General features: G+C 48.7%; 2 protein-coding genes across 4 annotated transcripts in view; one reads left to right on the top strand and one right to left on the bottom strand.

Annotated features, from left to right (window-relative positions):
• The window catches only part of CCDC107 (coiled-coil domain containing 107), a 28031-nt gene extending 16664 nt beyond the window's left edge, over positions 1 to 11367 (bottom strand). The window contains exons 1-2 of the mRNA XM_073651812.1: positions 11002 to 11367; positions 4919 to 5103 (exon numbers count right to left, since the gene is read on the bottom strand). Of these exons, the coding sequence (XP_073507913.1) occupies positions 4919 to 5103; positions 11002 to 11341 (525 nt within the window). The 5' untranslated portion in view covers positions 11342 to 11367. The remainder of the gene's footprint in view (positions 1 to 4918; positions 5104 to 11001) is intronic.
• Positions 11368 to 11395: 28 nt separating this feature from the next.
• Positions 11396 to 21066, top strand: part of CAPS2 (calcyphosine 2) — a 103234-nt gene continuing 93563 nt past the window's right edge. For 2 of the 3 annotated variants that reach the window (XM_073651810.1, XM_073651809.1), the window contains exons 1-4: positions 11396 to 11548; positions 12696 to 12783; positions 17359 to 17402; positions 18883 to 18928. In XM_073651810.1, the coding sequence (XP_073507911.1) occupies positions 11460 to 11548; positions 12696 to 12783; positions 17359 to 17402; positions 18883 to 18928 (267 nt within the window). In that variant the 5' untranslated portion in view covers positions 11396 to 11459. Of the gene's footprint in view, positions 11549 to 12695; positions 12784 to 17358; positions 17403 to 18882; positions 18929 to 21066 lie in introns of those variants that run through there. The other variant, XM_073651811.1, reaches the window with a different exon arrangement.

The raw sequence follows: 21066 nt of genomic DNA, 5'->3' as shown, positions 1-21066 counted from the left end.
TGTATGTGATATAAACATCAGACAAACACTAATAAAAACCAGAGGCCAGCAGATCATGTGAAAATATAATTTTGATGTCATTCTCAAAACTTTTGGCCATGACTGTACACTGTGGGTGTCTTTTTTATATGCTTTGTGTCTAGTACTATCCAGCATTAAGCTGTTTTAATAGAAGGTTATAATAGAGACATTGCTTTACCCTCTGCTAATTATATTCTACTATTGGGTATCACCTTTTTTGCTATATACACTTTTGAATGTTGGTTGTGCTTTCACACTCGTGGTAGCATGAGACGGACTCTACAACCCACAGAAGTTGCTCAGGTAGTGCAGCTCATCCAGGATGGCACATCAATGCTAGCTGCGGCAAGAAGGTTTGCTGTGTCTGTCAGCGTAGTGTCCAGAGGCTGGAGGCGCTACCAGGAGACAGGCCAGTACACCAGGAGACGTGGAGAGGGCAACAGCCTAGCAGCAGGACCACTACCTCCGCCTTTGTGCAAGGAGGAACAGGAGGAGCACTGCCAGAGCCCTGAAAAATGACCTCTAGCAGGCCACAAATGTGCATGTGTCTGCACAAACGGTTAGAAACCGACTCCATGAGGGTCCGACGTCCACAGATGGGGGTTGTGCTCACAGCCCAACACCGCGCAGGACGCTTGGCATTTGCCATAGAACACCAGGATTGGCAAAGTCGCCACTGGCGCCCTGTGCTCTTCACAGATGAAAGCGGGTTCACACTGAGCACATGTGAGACGAGTCTGGAGACGCCGTGAAGAGCGATCTGCTGCCTGCAACATCCTTCAGCATGATCGCTTTGGCAGTGGGTCAGTAATGGTGTGGGGTGGCATTTCTTTGGAGGGCCGCACAGCCCTCCATGTGCTCGCCAGAGGTAGCCTGACTGCCATTTGGTACCGAGATGAGATCCTCAGACACCTTGTGAGACCATATGCTGGCGCGGTTGGCCCTGGGTTCCTCCTAATGCAGGACAATGCCAGACCTCATGTGGCTGGAATGTGTCAGCAGTTCCTGCAAGATGAAAGCATTGAAGCTATGGACTGGCCCGCCCGTTCCCCAGACCTGAATCCGACTGAGCACATCTGGGACATCATGTCTCACTCCATCCACCAACAGACTGTCCAGGGGTTGGCGGATGCTTTAGTCCAGGTCTGGAAGGAGATCCCACAGGAGACCATCCGCAACCTCATCAGGAGCATGCCCCGGCGCTGTAGGGAGGTCATACAGGCACGTGGAGGCCACACACAATACTGAGCCTCATTTTGACTTGTTTTAAGGACATTACATCAAAGTTGGATCAGCCTGTAGTGTGTTTTTCCACTTTAATTTTGGGGGTGACTCCAAATCCAGGCATCCATTGGTTAATAAATTTTATTTCCATTGATGATTGTTGTGTGATTTTGTTGTCAGCACATTCAACTTTGTACAGAACAAAGTATTCAATGAGAATATTTCATTCATTCAGATCTAGGATGTGTTATTTGAGTGTTCCCTTTATTTTTTTTGAGCAGTGTATTTCTTTTCTTCAGCAATGGTTTCTTTCTTGACCTTCACTCATAAAAGGTCTGTTTGGTTTAGTGTGCAGCGTCCATGACCCCAGACTGTTCTTGGTTGGCATTCAGGTCTTTGGATGTTTGACGTGGTGTTTTTTCAACCATTCACACCAACCTTCCTCTCCCATGTCCAGGGAGGTTCTTGATGGTTCCATGCTTGGCAAACTGCTTAATAACATTGCACACTGTTGAAACTGGGATACCTTGGTCTTTGGAGATGGCCTTATACCCTTTGGAAGTCTTGTGCTGGCTAATAATAACAGTTCTGATGACCTCAGGCAGCTCCTTTGTCTTCACCATTGTGACAAACTAACAGGGCCTACATGTGGGCTTATTAAAACACTTAAGTTATCATTCATTGGCTAATTCACGTCACATGGACACTGACAATTAATAACAGGTGAATTGCTTTTGTGATTTACCACAGGCGAGTCAAAATGTGTTTCCATGCTAAATTAATGTAAAGGGTGCCAATACCAGTGTCACAGCAAGCTTTAGGTTTTTCTATTTTCCCTCTCATTGTTTTTATTTTAAAATTATTTTTCATTTGCTTTTTTGTATTAAACATGAGTGCTCTATACAAAAAAAAAAAAAAAATTCACTTGATTAATTTTTTTTTTCAGAAGATATTCCACATTATGCACTTAGGCCACGTGCACACCGTGCGTTTTCGCAGAGTTTTTTTCAGCGCGGAAATGCACCAAAAATGCTAGGTAATCTGTGTGTCAGCTAATGCAATGATAATCCTGAAGTGCTATGCACATGATCAGGAATTTTCCTGTCAAGATTGTCATTGCGTTTAAATCTGCAGCATGTCAACTCTTTATGGGTGAAAAACGCTACAGAAACGCACAGACTTGAATTGAGTCAGTCAAATCCGCAGGTATATTTTTTGCTGCATCCAAAAAGCTGCGTTCTATTGAACACAGGTAAATTCGCATGTGTTCACTGAACCATGTGGATTTACCGCATTCAATACCTTCTAGTGGTCAAATTTCTGTTGCGGAGACTAGCGACTCCACAAGTGAATTTGACATGCTGCGTTCCTGAAAGACGCGCCGCATGTCAGTGTCCACGGGTGATCCGCAGCCTCTGATGCACGCATAGTGGACATGGGATTTCTAGAGATCCCATCCATTATGCTGTAACATCTGTACGCTGAAGATTTGACCATGCATAAACACCAGCTTCAAACCTGCAGCATTTCCTGATCATGGGCAAATACTCAATCTCACCCGCAGCATGTCAATTTCTGTAGCGGACACGCTAGTCTCTGCTGCAGATTTTGACCAATTGAAATGTCATTACATGCAGTAGATCCGCAAGTATTGACAAAACAAGTGCGGCATTAGAACACTGTTTTGGACGCAGCGAAAATAGCCGAGTCCAAAGCGCTGCTGGATGCTGATCGTGGGGACATAACAGCTAACGAAACAGCTGTGAGCTGTTAATAGCCAGTGAACATGTTTGCCTAATGGCACCTTCCTAGGCTAAAAATAGCAGCTCTCAGCTGCCCCAGAAATGACATTAATGGGAATTAATGCTAATGAGATTAGGGTTTATGGGATTAAGTGTTGCCCACACCAAACCCTTTGTTTAGGGATGAAGAGGTGTCAACCAAAGACCCTCATTACTAAACAAACCTGTAAGTAAAGAGTTAAATAAACACACACAACCAATATACTCACCCCAGGTCCAAAGGTAATCCAAGGGTTAAAGCGATGTCCCAGGCTTTTTTCTTCTTCAAATATTTAGATCCAAAAAGCATTCATTGCTGTACAAAAACGCATAAAGAAACCGCTGCAAAAACGCGCATTTTTCCTGCCAAGAGATGCAGAAACCTTTAGGAATTTTCTGCATTCAAATCCTGAACGTGCGCACATAACCTTAGGCTTCATGGGTGCCAATAACTATGAGCAGAATAGTACAGGGACCGCACATCAGCCATATGTAATGGCGCACTATAAAGGGTGTGTGCTTTATGTGTACAGTCTGTGGTGCACACGGACAGCACACTGCTGTATATAGTGATTGTCTGAACAAGCCCTTAGACTGGAAGAGAAAAGCAGTGCAGGGTTTGTAATAGTAAATGATAGAAATACTATGTGCCAAAATCAATGCAGCAAAACTGCTGGAATGGCCAGAAGTTATTCTACCGTACATGTTTTAAGACAGCGGGGTGTGGAGGGGGGAGCCAGAAAACTAATTAAAGGGGTTGCTCATTTTGGCTTTACTTTAACAAATGTAGGAACACAACTTTGTGCCACTTTCTATTATATATGTATTACATGTTCAGCACCAATCTCCTAAGTGAAGGAATGCCGGCTTGTTAATGCAGCCTTCCTCAGAGTCCGTAGGCGTTTTCTCAAAGTAGGGCTGCAATGTGATTAGACCCGTCCATCGGCCTCCTCAAACTAAAAAACATTTTACGTCAGAAGTGTTTTTTCCATTTACAGTTTACTGGTCAGGTCTGGTCACACGCTCCTCCGTCAGGGCAATTCTGGGAATAGGGGGCTGTGCAGTCTATGAGGAAGACTGTCCAAGCAGGCAGAGCTTCACAAAGGCGGTAAGTCTCATATATTTATAAATTAGTAAATGTCACAAAATCACGTCCCCAACTTTTATCTGGGATGAGGAGTGTAGGCTGTATATAGAACGCAACAAAGTGATTATCTGTCCAATATGACATCAGGCGTGAAGTCAATAGTGCATGCTGGGTGGTACAATTGTCAAAGCCTGGTAACTACTGTGCAGAGGTACCATTAACTAGAACAAGCCCTGTACCTGATACTCGCAGGGTTTCCTTGGCAGATGTACCACTCTGCATTTACAAGGGTATTGCCATGCCCAAGGTCAGTAAACTTGGACAACCCTTCTAAAATGGTCTGTCCAATGATTTCCTCAAACTTTCTATGCATGGAATTCTCAGAACTGGACTAAAAATGCAACAAAGATTTAAAAGAAAAATCAGAACTTAAATTTTAGATCCAATTATTAAAAAGAAAAGTGTTCAAGAGCGGACATTCACTAGCTGCGTTATCTGCAGCAGCCCTGCGCTGCTGAGATATTTTTACTGTTTCTCTGCACAATCAATTAAAGGGGTTTAATAGTAGTACAGTTTAATCAATAGATCTTCTACAATTGGATGTGTTTAAATAAAATGTTCCTGTGCTGAGATAATCTTATACATGTGCCCCTGCTGTGTACTGTGTAATGGCTGTGTCTGACCGTACAGAACATCGTCTGATCATACCACAGCTCCTGGGCAGGGGAGGAAGATAAAGAGTATACAGACATTACAGCATGGGATCACAGCTTAGCTTTTTAGGGATAGGCTATCTGCTACTTACCTTGGAAAACTTATATGCAGCTAACAGTGCCACTCCTACAGCATACAGTGGCATAAGGGTAAATGCCATGCCGTGACCTGTTTCCGTCCTCTCTGACTTCAGCTGTTTTTCCATCTCGCCTTTTATGTGCTCATAGTGATTACTACTTTCCAATACTTTTCTAGATGAATATTTTGCTTGGCTCTCTAGAACAATTGAAAAGAATCAATCAGGAACTTATAGCCGAGCCCCAGCGTACCCTCCAGCCACTCCGATTTACATCTCACACACTGGAAAGAATGCCGTGTTATCAACATCACCTCGTCTGTGACACATCTGCGGCTCGGTAGTATTTTTCCACATCAGGAGAGAATTATAGATCTAGACATGCATATATCCATAATGGCAGCAGGCGGCTTAATGTAAGTGAAGCTCCACTTTGGGCTCACATTAGAGATCATGGTTATTGTTGGATTATCTACCTTTGAAAGGCAAAGCAAGGATTGCTGCTGTGTCTGACAGGCATCGCTACAGGGCTAATACCAGCCAAACTCCATTCTGGCAACAGACTGTAGAAAAGGGCTGCCAAGCAGGGCAGTGGTCACTGGAGACTTCCCTGACAGAAATCGGGCTGCTGCAAACCATGGCCGACCCTGTAATGTCTCACTGACTGAGTGCCGTAGTGTAATAGGATGCCACTGTCAGAACATGCGAGTTCATAAAATTTATTCCAAAATAAATTACGAGTGGTGTTATTGAAAAATGGACAACACAGCCACAATGTGGCACCACGTAAAGATACAGAGCGGGGTCACCAAGGGCTGAGGGGCATAGTGCAGAAAGTTCACCAATGCTCTGCTCACTCCTTAAAGGGGTTTTCCCACCAACAAAGTTCATTTTAAACACTAGATATTGGAATAATAATAAGTTCCACAATTGGAAATGGAAAAAAAATGTTCCTGCGCTGAGATAATCTTATAAATGTGCCCCTGCTGTGTACTGTGTAATGGCTGTGTCTGACCGTACAGGAACATGGTCTGATCATACCACATCTCCTGGGCAGGGGAGGATACAAAAGAGTATACAGACATTACAGCAGGGATCACAGCTGATTATTTCTGAGGTAAAACATTGCTTAACCCCTTACTGGCCCAGGGCGTATTAGTACGCCCCAGGCCATCACTCCCGGTTCAGTGAGGGCTCTGGCGCTGAGCCCGCACTGAACCAGGCACATGTCAGCTGATTCATAACATGTTGAATGCCGCTGTCAATCTCTGACAGCGGCATTTAACATCGCCACGGTGGAAGCGCGGCATGAGCCCCACCCATCGGTGAGCCCGTCACGTGATTGCGGGTCACTGATGGGTGGCCATGACAACCCTTGGTCTGCAGCAGACCCCACTGGTTGTTATGTAAAGATTACTATGAGCGCCACCTAGTGGTCGGCGCTCATAGTACAGGAGCGCTTCTACTACATAGAGGCGATCTGCTCATCGCCTCTATGTAGCAGAGGCGATCAGGTAATTGCTGCTTCTAGCCTCCTATGGAGACTATTGAAGCATGCAAAAAGTTTAAAAAAAATGTTTTTAAAAATTTTAACATTTTTTTTTTAAACTTTTATATCACCCCCCTTTTGCCCCATTCAAAATAAAATAATAAAAAATAAACCCCACACACATATTTGGTATCGCTGCGTTCAGAATCGCCCGATCTATCAATATAAAAATATAATTAATCCGATTGGTAAACGGCGTAACCAGAAAAAAATTCCAAACGCCAGAATGTTTTTTTGGTCGCCGCAACATTGAAATAAAATGCAATAACGGGCGATGAAAACATCGTATCTGCCCCAAAATGGTATTAATAAAAACGTCAGCTCGGTACGCAAAAAATAAGCCCTCACCCGGCCCCAGATCCCGAAAAATGGAGACGCTAAGGGTCTTGAAAAATGGCGCCATTTTTTTTAATTATTTTTTTTTAGCAAACTTTGGATTTTTTTTTCACCACTTAAATAAAAAAGAACCTATACATGTTTGGTGTCTACGAACTTGTAATGACATGGAGAATAATAATGGCAGGCCACTTTTAACATCCAGTGAACGTGGAAAGAAAAAAAACAAAACTGGAATTACATTTTTTTTTGCAATTTCACCGCACTTGGAATTTTTTTCCCGTTTTCCCGTACACGATATGGTAAAACCAGTAATGGCGTTTAAAAGTACAACTTGTCCCGCAAAAAATAATCCCTCACATGGCCATATTGCCCAAAAAATAAAAACGCTATGGCTCTGGGAACAAGGGGAGCAAAAAAAGAAAATGCAAAAACGGAAAATCCCAAGGTCGCGAAGGGGTTAAAAACAGGCAGGGAAATGTTTTACTTCACAAAAAGGATCAGCTGTGATCCCCTTTTGCTTCCTGACCAGGAGACATGGTATGCTGGTGGGCTGCCACACTTAAACTTCTTTAGGCCGAATCTGCAGGGCTCACATGGCGTAACAATGTAATGCAAGCCTAAGGAAACCCCTTTAAGGATAATCCTGAATATACAAGCTCTTGTTTTATCTATAAAAATGCATTATGCCAATTCTCTCCACCATCAGAGTAATGTCTGTCCAATCTAATGAGATAAAGGCCTTCCATTTTTCGGAATCACTGTTTGCTCCTGAACAACAGGAAAAGACAGAAATGGATGCCTGTGCTAATGGCTCACCCCTGACCACAAGCCATCAATACAGTCACGTCTGAGGTGCTGCAGCCTGCAATGCAGACAAGACCTTTCTACACCTAAAAACAACCAGAAAAATCTGCAGCAGAAATGGAGAAACAGGATTACAAACTTGTAAGGGCAGTTTTGTAGTTAATACCTCAAGACAATTGTTGCAAAACCAGATTACTCTACAACTTTGATGTATAGAGAAACTACATCAGTGCCCCAGATCTTTCCAAAGTCACATCGGGGAACAGCGGTGTAAGTAATTATCGGATATCATGTTATTGGCAGAATGCGGAACTAGCAGAGGGGTTATTAGGTCCAGTTAAAATTTTGTTCTAACAAAAGCCCCCCCACGCTCCCCAGGCGGCCGATACAGAAGCCCCCACACGCTCCCCAGGCGGCCGATACAGAAGCCCCCCCCCCCGCGCTCCCCAGGCGGCCGATACTGAAGCCCCCCCCCCGCGCTCCCCAGGCGGCCGATACTGAAGCCCCCACCCGCGCTCCCCAGGCGGCCGATACTGAAGCCCCCCCCCGCGCTCCCCAGGCGGCCGATACTGAAGCCCCCCCCCCCCGCGCTCCCCAGGCGGCCGGTACAGAAGCCGCCCCCCCCCCGCGTTCCCCAGGCGGCCGATACTGAAGCCCCCCCCCCCCGCGCTCCCCAGGCGGCCGGTACAGAAGCCCCCCCCCCCCGCGTTCCCCAGGCGGCCGATACTGAAGCCCCCCCCGCGCTCCCCAGACGGCCGGTACAGAAGCCCCCCCCCCCCCGCGTTCCCCAGGCGGCCGATACTGAAGCCCCCCCCTCGCGCTCCCCAGGCGGCCGGTACAGAAGCCCCCCCCCCCCCCCGCGTTCCCCAGGCGGCCGATACTGAAGCCCCCGCGCTCCCCAGGCGGCCGGTACAGAAGCCCCCCCCCGCGTTCCCCAGGCGGCCGATACTGAAGCCCCCCCCCCCGCGCTCCCCAGGCGGCCGGTACAGAAGCCCCCCCCCCCGCGTTCCCCAGGCGGCCGGTACAGAAGCCCCCCCCCCGCGCTCCCCAGGCGGCCGATACTGAAGCCCCCACCCGCGCTCCCCAGGCGGCCGATACTGAAGCCCCCCCCCGCGCTCCCCAGGCGGCCGATACTGAAGCCCCCCCCCCCCCGCGCTCCCCAGGCGGCCGGTACAGAAGCCGCCCCCCCCCCCGCGTTCCCCAGGCGGCCGATACTGAAGCCCCCCCCCCCGCGCTCCCCAGGCGGCCGGTACAGAAGCCCCCCCCCCCCGCGTTCCCCAGGCGGCCGATACTGAAGCCCCCCCCCCGCGCTCCCCAGACGGCCGGTACAGAAGCCCCCCCCCCCCCGCGTTCCCCAGGCGGCCGATACTGAAGCCCCCCCCTCGCGCTCCCCAGGCGGCCGGTACAGAAGCCCCCCCCCCCCGCGTTCCCCAGGCGGCCGATACTGAAGCCCCCCCCCCGCGCTCCCCAGGCGGCCGGTACAGAAGCCCCCCCCCGCGTTCCCCAGGCGGCCGATACTGAAGCCCCCCCCCCGCGCTCCCCAGGCGGCCGGTACAGAAGCCCCCCCCCCCCCCCCGCGTTCCCCAGGCGGCCGGTACAGAAGCCCCCCCCCCCGCGTTCCCCAGACGGCCGATACTGAAGCCCCCCCCCCCCGCGCTCCCCAGGCGGCCGGTACAGAAGCCCCCCCCCCCCCCGCGTTCCCCAGGCGGCCGATACTGAAGCCCCCCCCCCCCGCGCTCCCCAGGCGGCCGGTACAGAAGCCCCCCCCCCCGCGTTCCCCAGGCGGCCGATACTGAAGCCCCCCCCGCGCTCCCCAGACGGCCGGTACAGAAGCCCCCCCCCCCCGCGTTCCCCAGGCGGCCGATACTGAAGCCCCCCCCCTCGCGCTCCCCAGGCGGCCGGTACAGAAGCCCCCCCCCCCCGCGTTCCCCAGGCGGCCGATACTGAAGCCCCCCCCCGCGCTCCCCAGGCGGCCGGTACAGAAGCCCCCCCCCGCGTTCCCCAGGCGGCCGATACTGAAGCCCCCCCCCCCGCGCTCCCCAGGCGGCCGGTACAGAAGCCCCCCCCCCCCCCGCGTTCCCCAGGCGGCCGATACTGAAGCCCCCCCCCCCGCGCTCCCCAGGCGGCCGGTACAGAAGCCCCCCCCCCCGCGTTCCCCAGGCGGCCGATACTGAAGCCCCCCCCCCGCGCTCCCCAGGCGGCCGGTACAGAAGCCCGCCCCCCCCCCCCCCCCCCGCGCTCCCCAGGCGGCCGATACAGAAATTTGTATATATAAAAAAAAAAATAAGGAACATGTGGAGCATCAGATGTCCACGCCATCTCCCTGCTCTCGCCAGGACCAAGTGATGCTGATGAACCTTGCGTGCGGGGAAACACGTCAGGACTGGGACTAGAACCTGAGGATGCGCCTGGGAGACGGAGATGACTACAGGGACCCACTGAGGGACTGCTCTCAGATTCATCTCTGCACGGGGCATGTATACACTTTTCTTCTCAATATACCTATTCTGCCTCCTATCCTTAATCAGCAGAAAGTGTTATCTGCTGCTTTTATTCTCCATAAACTGTTATACACCCGATATGTAACCTCGGGACAGAGCTGTGATATTCATCAGTGGTGTTTGTTATTATACAGGGCCAGACTGCGAGTAGTGGGCTGTCATTACCTGTGTTAGGCCTAGGGTGCCCACCCCTGCCGTCAGGTACGGGGTCCCGATGTTCCTCCTGCACCCTATTGTGTCATCATACCCTTTACACTGAAGTCATTCCAGCTTCCGTTTACTATAATTCATGGCTAGATTTTATAGGGCTTGCGCCACCACTGGCCTCACCGGGGCCCCGCGCTCCTGGAGGGGGGGGGGGGGAATGACCAGGGGCCCCGCGCTCCTGGAGGGGGGGGGGGAATGACCGGGGGCCCCGCGCTCCTGGAGGGGGGGGGGGGGAATGACCGGGGGCCCCGCGCTCCTGGAGGGGGGGGGAATAACCAGGGGCCCCGCGCTCCTGGAGGGGGGGGGGGAATGACCGGGGGCCCCGCGCTCCTGGAGGGGGGGGGGATGACCGGGGGCCCCGCGCTCCTGGAGGGGGGGGGGGTGACCGGGGGCCCCGCGCTCCTGGAGGGGGGCGGGGAAATGACCGGGGGCCCCGCGCTCCTGGAGGGGGGGGGGAGGCCTGACCGGGGAGCTAGGGGGGGCTGACCGGGGGCCCCACGCTCGGGGGGGACTGACCGCGCCGGGACCTTTAAGTTTGGGTCCTTATCGGGTTTCCCCCATCACTCCCGTTGAGGGGTGGTGGCCATACACATGAAAAGTGGCAATATATGGGCCCAGCAGGGCAGTGCGGACTAGAGCCGTCACACTGATGTCGGGACCCGTACACACATACCGCACAGCTTTCTCCCCCCGGTTACCTTTGCTGGCGGGGCGGCCATGCACCGGTGAGGGCATCTTCCCAGACTCCTGACTGCCAGGGTCCCTCACACCGACTCCAAACATCCGGGGAAGTAGAAAGCAGGCACATAGCGCCAGGGACAGGGAGAGCAGCAGGTGCTGGGAGCTGGAGAGCCCCATGGTGACTACTGTGGAGTTACCATCCGCTGTGCACAGGACAGCAGCTCCACGCCTCGCGCGCACTCTCATTGGCTGCCCGCAGTGACTTGTCCATACCGCCTGGATGTATGTACGGTCCAGAGACAGGCGGTAGTGGAGAACGTAACAGAGATGACACCACGTGACGCCGCCCAAACACATTGTATACTGCAGACGACTCCTCCCACATCACGTGATATACTCGAAGCCAATCAGATTTCTAAACTGTGAGTTCACTTGTGGAACGCAAACACTCCTGTGCGTTGCATGTCCGGTTTCCATGGTAACGAGTGTCGCCCCTTCACTTCCGAGTTGGGCTGGTTTTATCGCTTGTGGGGTTTTTCACTGCAGGACAATCGCACAAGACCGGTGAGTCCATGTGAACAGAGCTTGTCCTCTGCTGAAGCCGGAACAGCGTTAGGTGGCGGTATACGCACAGGGCTCTCCGGAGACAACAAGGCACCGCCTATCCATAGTATTGGTGATCACTGATCGTGGGGTCCGACCGCATCGATCGCCAGTATGGGGCATTTTTATCTCTCTTGGGCTACGTTCACATGTTGCTTTTTTTCTGTTGACAAAACCTGATCTCTTGGCAGTAAAAAAGCTGCAGACAAAAAGCAGGTTTTGCTGGCATTTTTGTTGCTTTCTTGCTTTTATCAGGATCCCAAAGTTCAGCTTTGCTTCCATCATGAAAGCATGAGCAATGCAAGGTCTTAGGCCACCAATGCAAGACATATGTGAAAACATCAAACAAGGCAAATTGATCGAATTATTTAGTGGAAAAAGTTTTTTATATCTGAAAAAATAACTATTCCGAACAAAAAAGTTCATATGAGTTCATGAAAAAATACACAGTTACAAATGTAACAGCGGGGGAGGTAAATTGGTCGGGAATAGTTTACTTAGGAGGTTGGCTGAGCATTGAGAAGGTGGGGTACGGATTACAATGAATGGAGAAGCGGTTCTAACAGGGATAATAGCGCCCCTTCTACGGCTCGATTGGGGGTCTTAGTGGTTGAACCACCACCGATTGTCCAGATAGGTGATAACTTGTTTTCACCAGACTATTGCTCCCCTTCAGACAACGTTCTGCCCCAGCTCCAGTTTGCTATAAAATAACCATCCGCACCTTTCTCGGGCCAACCGACAAGTCTCCACAGCTGCTCCCGGTGTCTGCCATTGACTGCGGCACTGACGTCATATCGACAGCATGGCAACCAGTCAGTGACTCAGCAGCTCTATAGTGTAGACAGAGCGCCCCCTTCAGAGCCGCTGAGCAGGTAAGTATAAGACAATATGCCTTAGATTAGAAGCACCACTCCAGCGGTAAAATAAAAGAAAACATATTTGACTTGTGTCTTTTTTTCCTTTAGTGGACTGGTGTGAGGGCTTGTTTTTTGTGTGGTGAGCTCTAGTGTTTGGTGACTGGCTGGCACGGGTTACCCTGGCCTTTTGTACTATTGTGCTACAGGCGGGCATCTACACCTCTGATATTTCCTTTCCTTTATTTCAGTTTTTTCAAGATGAATTTGGAAATAAAAGGAGTCGCTGCAAGTCCTCAAGGTCATAGTCGTGTCTCATCAAACACTGCTACTGCCAAGGTGATGGGAATAATTAGCCCGTTCCTAATTTTCAGCCGTGCTATATTCAGTGGCATTGTATCTCAGGACATGACATGCAAAGCTAATGTGGTGGTACTGTGGTTCAGAAATGATAGGCGTTTGTTGTTAGCAGCTACTTTTCTACCGGATTAAGGGCAGGTGCCCTCATAAGAGGAGAAGATGGAGAAAAAGAATTCTCCATCTTCTCCATCCTGTGAATCCATAGAAATCAGATGACCTCCGATGGTTTCCACGCACTCATTGATTTCCATGGCCCAGTGCGATTCTTGCTGAGCCGGTCTGAGGAAAACATCAGACATGTGCACGGCCCCATAGAATAACATTGGTCCAAGTGCGATCCGATGTTTTGTCAGATCGCAATCGGACTGAAAATATGTTTATCTGCACGAGCCCTAATAAGAAGATTGGATCAGTAGTGATGGGCAGTCTGGCTTTTCTGGCTCCACTCACCAAAAAGAGCCGGCTCTTTTGGATCCTAAATGGATCCCTATTTACTATTTGTTCATCACAGGTGAACACATATTTAAGATGGAGTTGATGCAGCCGAAACTCCACCCACCCATGGCGAAGTTTGGCTAGGGTGGGCAGAGTTACGACACCGAGATTTTACGCCCAGTGAGAGCCATCCAGAGAATTTAGTGGCTCTCACTAGGGTGCTGGCTCTCATCGATCACAGCAGGGAGCCGGCCATTTGTCTGGGTTCGTTCGCGACCTACACATCACTACCTGTCAGGAACGTGCCACCTGTACCACATAACATCTTGTTTCCTATGACCTGTTTGCTTCCTATGAGATTGGACCGTGTGCACTTTTTTATCTTCTGACGTCCCAGGAACATGTCAAGGTCAGGCAGCTAAGACTTTTACTCATTTCTAGAATAAAGGCCCCCATATACATTCGATTATTGCCGGCTGAACCCACCAAATCCATGAGTTCGGCCAAAGGTCTAATGTGTATGGGGGTGACAGCCGACTGATGGTCGAGAGAGATGTCAATCACGCGTGTTCAATTTCAGACTGCCGATCTCATTGCTCTCTCAGAGAGAAACCGGGCGATGTGTCAGTCTGTGTATGTCTCATAGAACACAGGAACGCTCCTGTACATGGGAGAGTCGGCCGAGAGACGACTAATGTGTATAACCAGCCTAGAGGGGCAGCGGACCTCATCAGATTGCTGTTTCTCTTCTGCCCTTGCCCACTGACTCGGGGGAGATGCCAAGGGTCCATTAACCCATAACCTTATGTTCCTAAACACCCTAATAATGCACCTAGTTTGGACTTCAGGATGACTTGATTTTTCGAAAAACGTTAACTTTTTAATTTTTTGCTGTCAATGTAGCCTTATGGGCCTTTTGCAGAACAATCTGTGTTTTTGAATGGCGCCATTTTGGGATGCAAAAAGTTATTTATCTTTTTTATTGTGGAAGAGGATTGAAATATGACTGAAAGTCCACCATTTTTTATGGCATTCATGTTAAGGACATGCTAAGTAAATTTCTGTGTGTTGTAATGTGTTGCCATACTAATGACACTACATTTTTTCCATCTACAATTACTTTCAATGGTACCATTTTAGCGTACAGATAATTTTTAGATTAGCTTTTTATATGTTTTCGGTGGATGAGAAGAACAAAAACGCAGCAATTTTGGCACTTCTTTTTACTTTTTTCTGTTGCTCTTTGTGCTGGATAAATGATTAAAGAGAACCTGCCAGCTGACACATACTGCCCGATCCACAGGCCACATGTATCAGGCACCGGCTGTGTGATCTCAGCCAGGTAGGTCTGACTCTGAAACACTGCGGCATTAATAGCCCCGCTGTAGACTAGTCAGACAGGCGGGTCCCCGGCGGCTTCTCCCCGCCCGCTGCCCTGGAGTGACAGGTCTCTGCCTACATGCCCGTATAGGGTGCAATTTGCCTAGGGCACCAAAGTGCCTTGTACGACCCCGCTATTGGGCAAATTTCTGTGGACTATACAGACTGGACTCAGAGATTTGTGAAACTGCTCATATTAATATTAAAGGGGTTTTCCCACAAACAAAAGTTCAGTTTTAATTAGTGTCTGTGTCTGACTGTGTACGGAACATACCGCATCTCCTGGGCAGGGGAGGACGCAAAAGAGTATACAGACATTACAGCAGGGGATCACAGCTGATTCTTTCTGTGAAGTAAAACAGTGTTTAAAGACAGGCAGTGAAATGTTTTGCCTCCCAAAAAGAATCGGCTGTGATCCCATGCTGTCCTGTCTGTATACTCTTTTGCTTCCTCCCCTGCCCAGGAGCTGTGGTATGATCAGACCATGTTCCTGCACGGTCAGACACATCCATTGATTAAAATGAACTTTTGTTTGTGGGAAACCCGTTTATCACCCGTGCAAAACATAGGTAATAACTTTTAGATATTTGGGTGTTAAAAGGATTGTTCACTTTCAGTTAAGTTTCTATCCTGTCTGCATTTTGTTCTTAAAAAAACAAACTCCCCTTCCCCAGGTCCACCAGCCATCTGGCATTGGCTGCGGCACTGATGTCACGTCAATAGCACAGCAGGAAATCGGTGAGCTGAGCTGAGCGTTCTGTTTCCACTGGCACCGCTGCTGAACTCACTGATTGGCTGCTGACACGAAGACAGCACCACCGCCAATGCCAGACATGAGGAGCAGCGGCATAGACTCATGGGTGGACCTGATGAAGATGAGCACAGCGCCGTTTATTTTTTTGATAATAAACTATAGTCAGGGTAGAAACTTATTTGAAAGGGAACAGCCCTTTAAAGAGGTTGCCCACTACACTGATGTCCTATCCTTAGGATAAGTCATCAATGTCTGATTGGCTGGGGTCCGACACCTGGCACCCTTTCTCATCAGTTGTTATCGGTGGCTGCGGCCACAAGTACTCACTTGCCGAGCTGCTTCGTCTACTTGCAGTGGCCAAGGCTAGTACTACACATCCGCCTAATATTCTAATCAATAGGAGGGAGAGGCAGATCTGTAGTACCCTGCGGCAGCGAAAACAAATAGACGGAGCAGCTCCACAAGTAAGTAGTTCCGGCCGATGCTTCCACCAATAACAGCTGATCAGCGGGGGTGCCGGGTGTTGGACCCCGGCAGATCAGACATTGATGCACTGTCCTAAAGATAGGACAACAGTGTAAAAGCAGTGGACAACCTCTTTAAGTAATTGCTGGAACAAGGGACTTTTTCCTCTGTGTGATTGGAGTGGCGGTCCAGCTTGCACACTGCAGCTTAAGGCCCCGTCACACTTAGCGACGCTGCAACGATCCCGACAACGATACGACCTGTCAGGGATCGTTGCTGCGTCGCTATGTGGTCGCTGGTGAGCTGTCAAACAGGCAGGCTCACCAACGATCAGGGGAGCAGCGATATCGTGGAAAGAATCTTTCCACGATGTCCTGCTCCTGGTTACCAGCCTGCTGAAGCAGGAGCAGGCTGGTAACCAAGATAAACATCGGGTTACTAGGGGCACACGCGCACCTAGTAACCCGTTGTTTATCATGGTTACCACCCTGCTACGGTAAGCGGGAGGTTACGGCTCACTTTAGCAGGCTCGTATCCATGATAAACAGTGGGTTACGAAGTGCGCGTGTGCCCCTAGTAACCCGATATTTACCATAGTTACCAGCCTGATCGCTGCTCCCGCTGGTCACACACAGCAATGTGTGCTGACCAGCGGGAGGGCAACGACCAAAAAAAGGTCCAGGACATTCTGCAGCGATCAGCGACCACACAGCAGGGGCCTGATCGTTGCAAAGTGTCACACATAGCGACATCGCTGGTGAGGTCGCTGTTGCGTCACCAAAACCGTGACACAGCAGCGATCTCGCTATGTGAGACGGGGGCTTTACTTGGGACTGCTGAAGATAGCTTAGTACCACGCTTGCCTTCCTCCTGCAGTCCCATAATGAATAGAGCGGCAGGGTCCGTGCTTGACCTCCGCTCCCTACACATGGGTACACATGGGGAGAAGCAATCTAGAAGTAATCACCTGGCCTGTGCATAGGTTAAAACTTCCTTTTACCAGAACACCCTTTTAAGTTCACATGTAAATTGTGGTGTTTTATATGAAATTTTTATGGAATAATGGGAGACCCCGAAAAACAAAAGTTATTAAACAGTTGGAAAACTTTTCAATTATACAGTGCTTGAGATCTACTTATATAATATCAGAATACCATCCACTTTCTTACTTACTTGACTTTGAAATCTTATACCATAGCTGTAGAAAAAGCCATGGAGCGCACATCCAAAACATATACATTGATCTATTGCGGAAAAGGAAAAATGTACAAATCTGGACATGAGGTTCTTAGATAATATTCTGATCAGACTGTATGAGCCCACTGCCACGTCACGGCGAACTTCTTAGTAGGTCCCTGGAATTGGCTTTGGACTCTTATGCCTGCTGTGTGTTCGATATTACTTGATTTTTTAATTATTATATGCTTATAATTTAATGCTTGTTATAATGTTGAAAATTGTATTTTTGTGCATTTACTTAATTTTTTATTCTGCCTAAATTCTGTTTATCAATGTTGCAGGGTTGGCGAGCACAGTCACAGGCTGCAGAAACACGGCCTAAGGAGTAAGTACCTAAAGTTTAGCTTCTCTGTTAAAGGGATTGTCCACTTCTTAAATACTATATTCCTCAGTGTAAAATAAAAATAATAGCTACTCGCCTCCCGCGCTGGAATAATGATGCCGCCGGGTCTCCTGGAGCCTGTGTGACTTTGATATGCTGCATGAACACCAGCAGCTAATGGGCTCCCACTTCCTTTGGATGAACGTCGCACGTTTGTGGCTGCTGATCGGCTGCAGGGCTCACGTGGTATAACAAAGTCACTCAAGCTCTGGAAGACCTGGTCCCGACATTATTGGAACAGTGTCGGTGCGGTAGGTGCATATCCGTTACTTTTATTTTACACTGAGGAATATAACATTTAAGAAGAGGTTGTCCGAACAGTGAACAACCCCTTTAAGGATTTCTATTATTAGGTATTGCATGTGAAAAATAGCCTAGAAGAATGCAGAGAGAATAAAGTTACAGCTTTATTTCCGGAGGGGGCATTGTAAGAGAAGACCTAGGAATGAGCCATAGACTGCAGTCTTGCCCCTGCGTAATGCACAGATATGGCAGTCTCTCTTCATATTAGACTCATTTCATTTCTGCCAGTCTTATTTTTTTATAATAAAGCCAAAAGCATAGTTTATAACTACAGATGTAGCCGGATTCCAAGACACATTGAATATGGAGTCTATGTAGGTAAAATACAAAGCCGTTCATTTTGCTTCATGGGAATCTGTCACCAGGTTTTTCTACCTTGAGAGCAGCATGATGTAGGGTCAGAGACCCTGATTCCAGCAATGTATCACTTACTGGGTCTGTTTGCTGTAGTTTTGATAAAATCGCTGTTTGCTGCAGATCTAGCAGTTCTCTGAATACTGAGCTCTGTATAACTCCGCCCACACCACTGATTGGCAGATTCCTGAGTACACTGTGCATAGGCAGAAAGCTGTCAATGAGTGGTTGGGGTAGTGTTATATAGTGCTCATGAATATGGAGGACTACATGGCAGGTTTACTAGTCTTCCAGTGATAATCTCCTACTGATAAAATAGTGATTTGAACAAAATTGCACTAAGCAGCCCAGTAAGTGATACATCATTGGAATCAGGGTTTCTGTCTCTATGTCAAGCTGCTCTCAGATTAAGTGGCAAAAACCTGGTGACAAATTCCCTTAAGTATTGCATTACAACTCCATTCAAGTGAATGCCGGGATAAACAGCAGCAGTCCCCTGCACAAATAGTTTCTAAAAAGCCCTCTCCTTTTAATGGGCATATTCTCCGGATTAGTGGGAGTCCCAGAAGTTGGACCATTACTGGTCATAGAATTATGGCACAGCCTAAGGATCTGCAATCACTTTATAAATGGGAATACCCCTTTTAGGTTATAGGTAAGAAACTTTTCCCATGTTAAGACAACAGTCACGTAGGACTGACACAGCATCTGTATTTAGGCTCTATTGGGTATGATGTCTTCTATGAACATTTCCCATTTATTACAGAGTACCCTCTCTTGACCTTGGAAAACTTGGAGACTCGGATGATGAGGTAATGAAGCAGAGGGCAGATAGAAATGGGCATCGCCTCTTCTTATCATAAGGAAACTTGAGGCTTTAGAAAAGAAAGCCACAGGAACAACATGGAGAAAGGCACAAGTCTTAGTACTGTCAGGTATCCCATAGACACACCATTCATCTACAATCAGGGTGGATGATATGATGAAACAGAAGCTCTCGCCTTGGGTCATGAAGGTTGGGATATACTGGGACATTATGTTCTTTTTATGATTGGAGATGAAAGGATGTATATAGCAATGTAATCATTGTGCTCCAATGTGGGGGATAGATAGGTCACACTATAAAGACTTAATAGTGGAGAAAGTATTCAGGCAAAGCAAACTTATTCTACATGACCGTGTGTCTATATATTATGTGTATGCATGTATTTGTTATAAAATAAAGATGTATTATCAAGTTTTTTTTTTATAGTTATCTACACTACTTTTAAAGAAGTTTTTTTTTATACATTTTACTGTTTCATTATGACGCAATGTAAAGTAAGCCTGCATTATTATTGGACCACAAATAATGGACTGGTAATGATTTTGTTTTAGAAAATTGCTATTAAAGGGGTTGTCCACTACTTGGATAACCCCTTCTTGATCACTAGGTTTTCTCCCCAGTAAAATAATAACACTCACACTCCCCTCCGGTACTGTTCCAGCTGTGTTAGCACTGGCTCTTCCAGAGCTTGCGTGACATTCTTTGGTCACAGAGTTTGCGTGACATATCAGTGGCCGTTTCACTGACCCCTCCTTCATAATTGACATCCGGGGGGAAGTCAGAGCTGCGGCTACTCTCTCTTTTCCTGAACAGCGCCCACGCCAGAGGTGAGTATAGGTGTTGTTATTTTACTGGGGGCGGGGATATAATGATTGAGAAAGGGTTGTCTGAGTTGTGAACAACTCCTTTAATGATATTTTTCAATGTAATTGTTAAACTAAAACGAGTCTCTAGGTTTAAGCTGCCCTCTTTGAGAGCTGCATAATGCAAGGGCAGAGACCCTGATTCCTGCTCTGGGTTACTTGTCTTCTTGCTGTAGTTTGTATGATAAGGGTATGTAAACACACAGCTGTTACATACCTGGTCTGGGCTCTGTTCCCTACACCCCTTGTCCTCTGAACTTTGTTGTGCTCCAAGTCGGGTTTTGCAAGTAGCTCAGCGTGCTCCCATGTATTGATCTCCCTAAGCCTATATAAGGAATACCAAGACACACACTTATATCTTGGTATTAAGAATTTATACTAAGACTTTTAGGTTGTCTGTGCCCAGTTCCTTTCTTAAGTCTTGAGGATGTCTCCTGGCTGCCTGTGACTCACAGTCCCTGAGTTACCTATCTGTGGCTTTCACTGCCACTGCTAAATGTCTTCAGTCTCCAGGACGTCTCCTGTCTGTCTAGAGCCTCCATTGTCATGGTTCCTTGTCTGCGGTTTCCAATATGTCTAGTGTCTGCCTGCAGCTTCCATGGTATTCAGACATTATAGTTACTCCAGAGTTCTGGCTGCTACCTGTTCCCGGTCTTCTAGGACCTCTGCTACTTGTGTGCCTGCGGTCTCCAGGACATCTATCCGCCTTCCGGTTCCACTTTATTAAGACTTTCTAGTTACTCTGGAGTTTTGTCTGTGGTCTTCAGGATGTCACCTGTCTGCCTGCAGCTTCCAGTCCCTGAGTTACCTGTCTGCAGCTTTTAGTACCACCGCTATTTGACTGTGGTCTCCAGGACGTCTCCTGTCTGCGTGCGTCCTTCAGTTCCTTTGTTACTGGTCTCCTGTCTGCTATCTGTGTCCTGCGTGCCTCACCCATCTGCTGCACTGACACCCGTGGCCCATGTTCCCACCTTGGACTTAAAGGATCCACCTCACTAAGTGAGCCCCTTTTCTGTGACAACAACATCTTTTTCAGGCAGGTACGCACAGAAAAAGTGCTGAAGAAACACAAAAAGAATGAACATATGCATTGTAATGTAAAAATGACTTGCTGTGGGTAAACGAAAAAGGCGCCCCTGCATGGTTCCCCTTCCCGCTCCATGCAGGGACGCCGACATACTCACAGCCCCGACCACCCGGTTTCCTCCCCATCTCCTACTCCCCAGCTTCCTGTGCACGATACGCAGGCTTTCTGGCGGCA

The sequence above is a fragment of the Phyllobates terribilis genome, unplaced genomic scaffold, assembly GCF_046119375.1.
Source record: "Phyllobates terribilis strain yellow unplaced genomic scaffold, ASM4611937v1 Scaffold_11__3_contigs__length_659146591, whole genome shotgun sequence".
Taxonomy (NCBI): Eukaryota; Metazoa; Chordata; class Amphibia; order Anura; family Dendrobatidae; genus Phyllobates; species Phyllobates terribilis.
The sequence above is the reverse complement of the archived record's forward strand: the minus strand, read 5'-3'. Positions and strand labels throughout refer to the sequence as shown.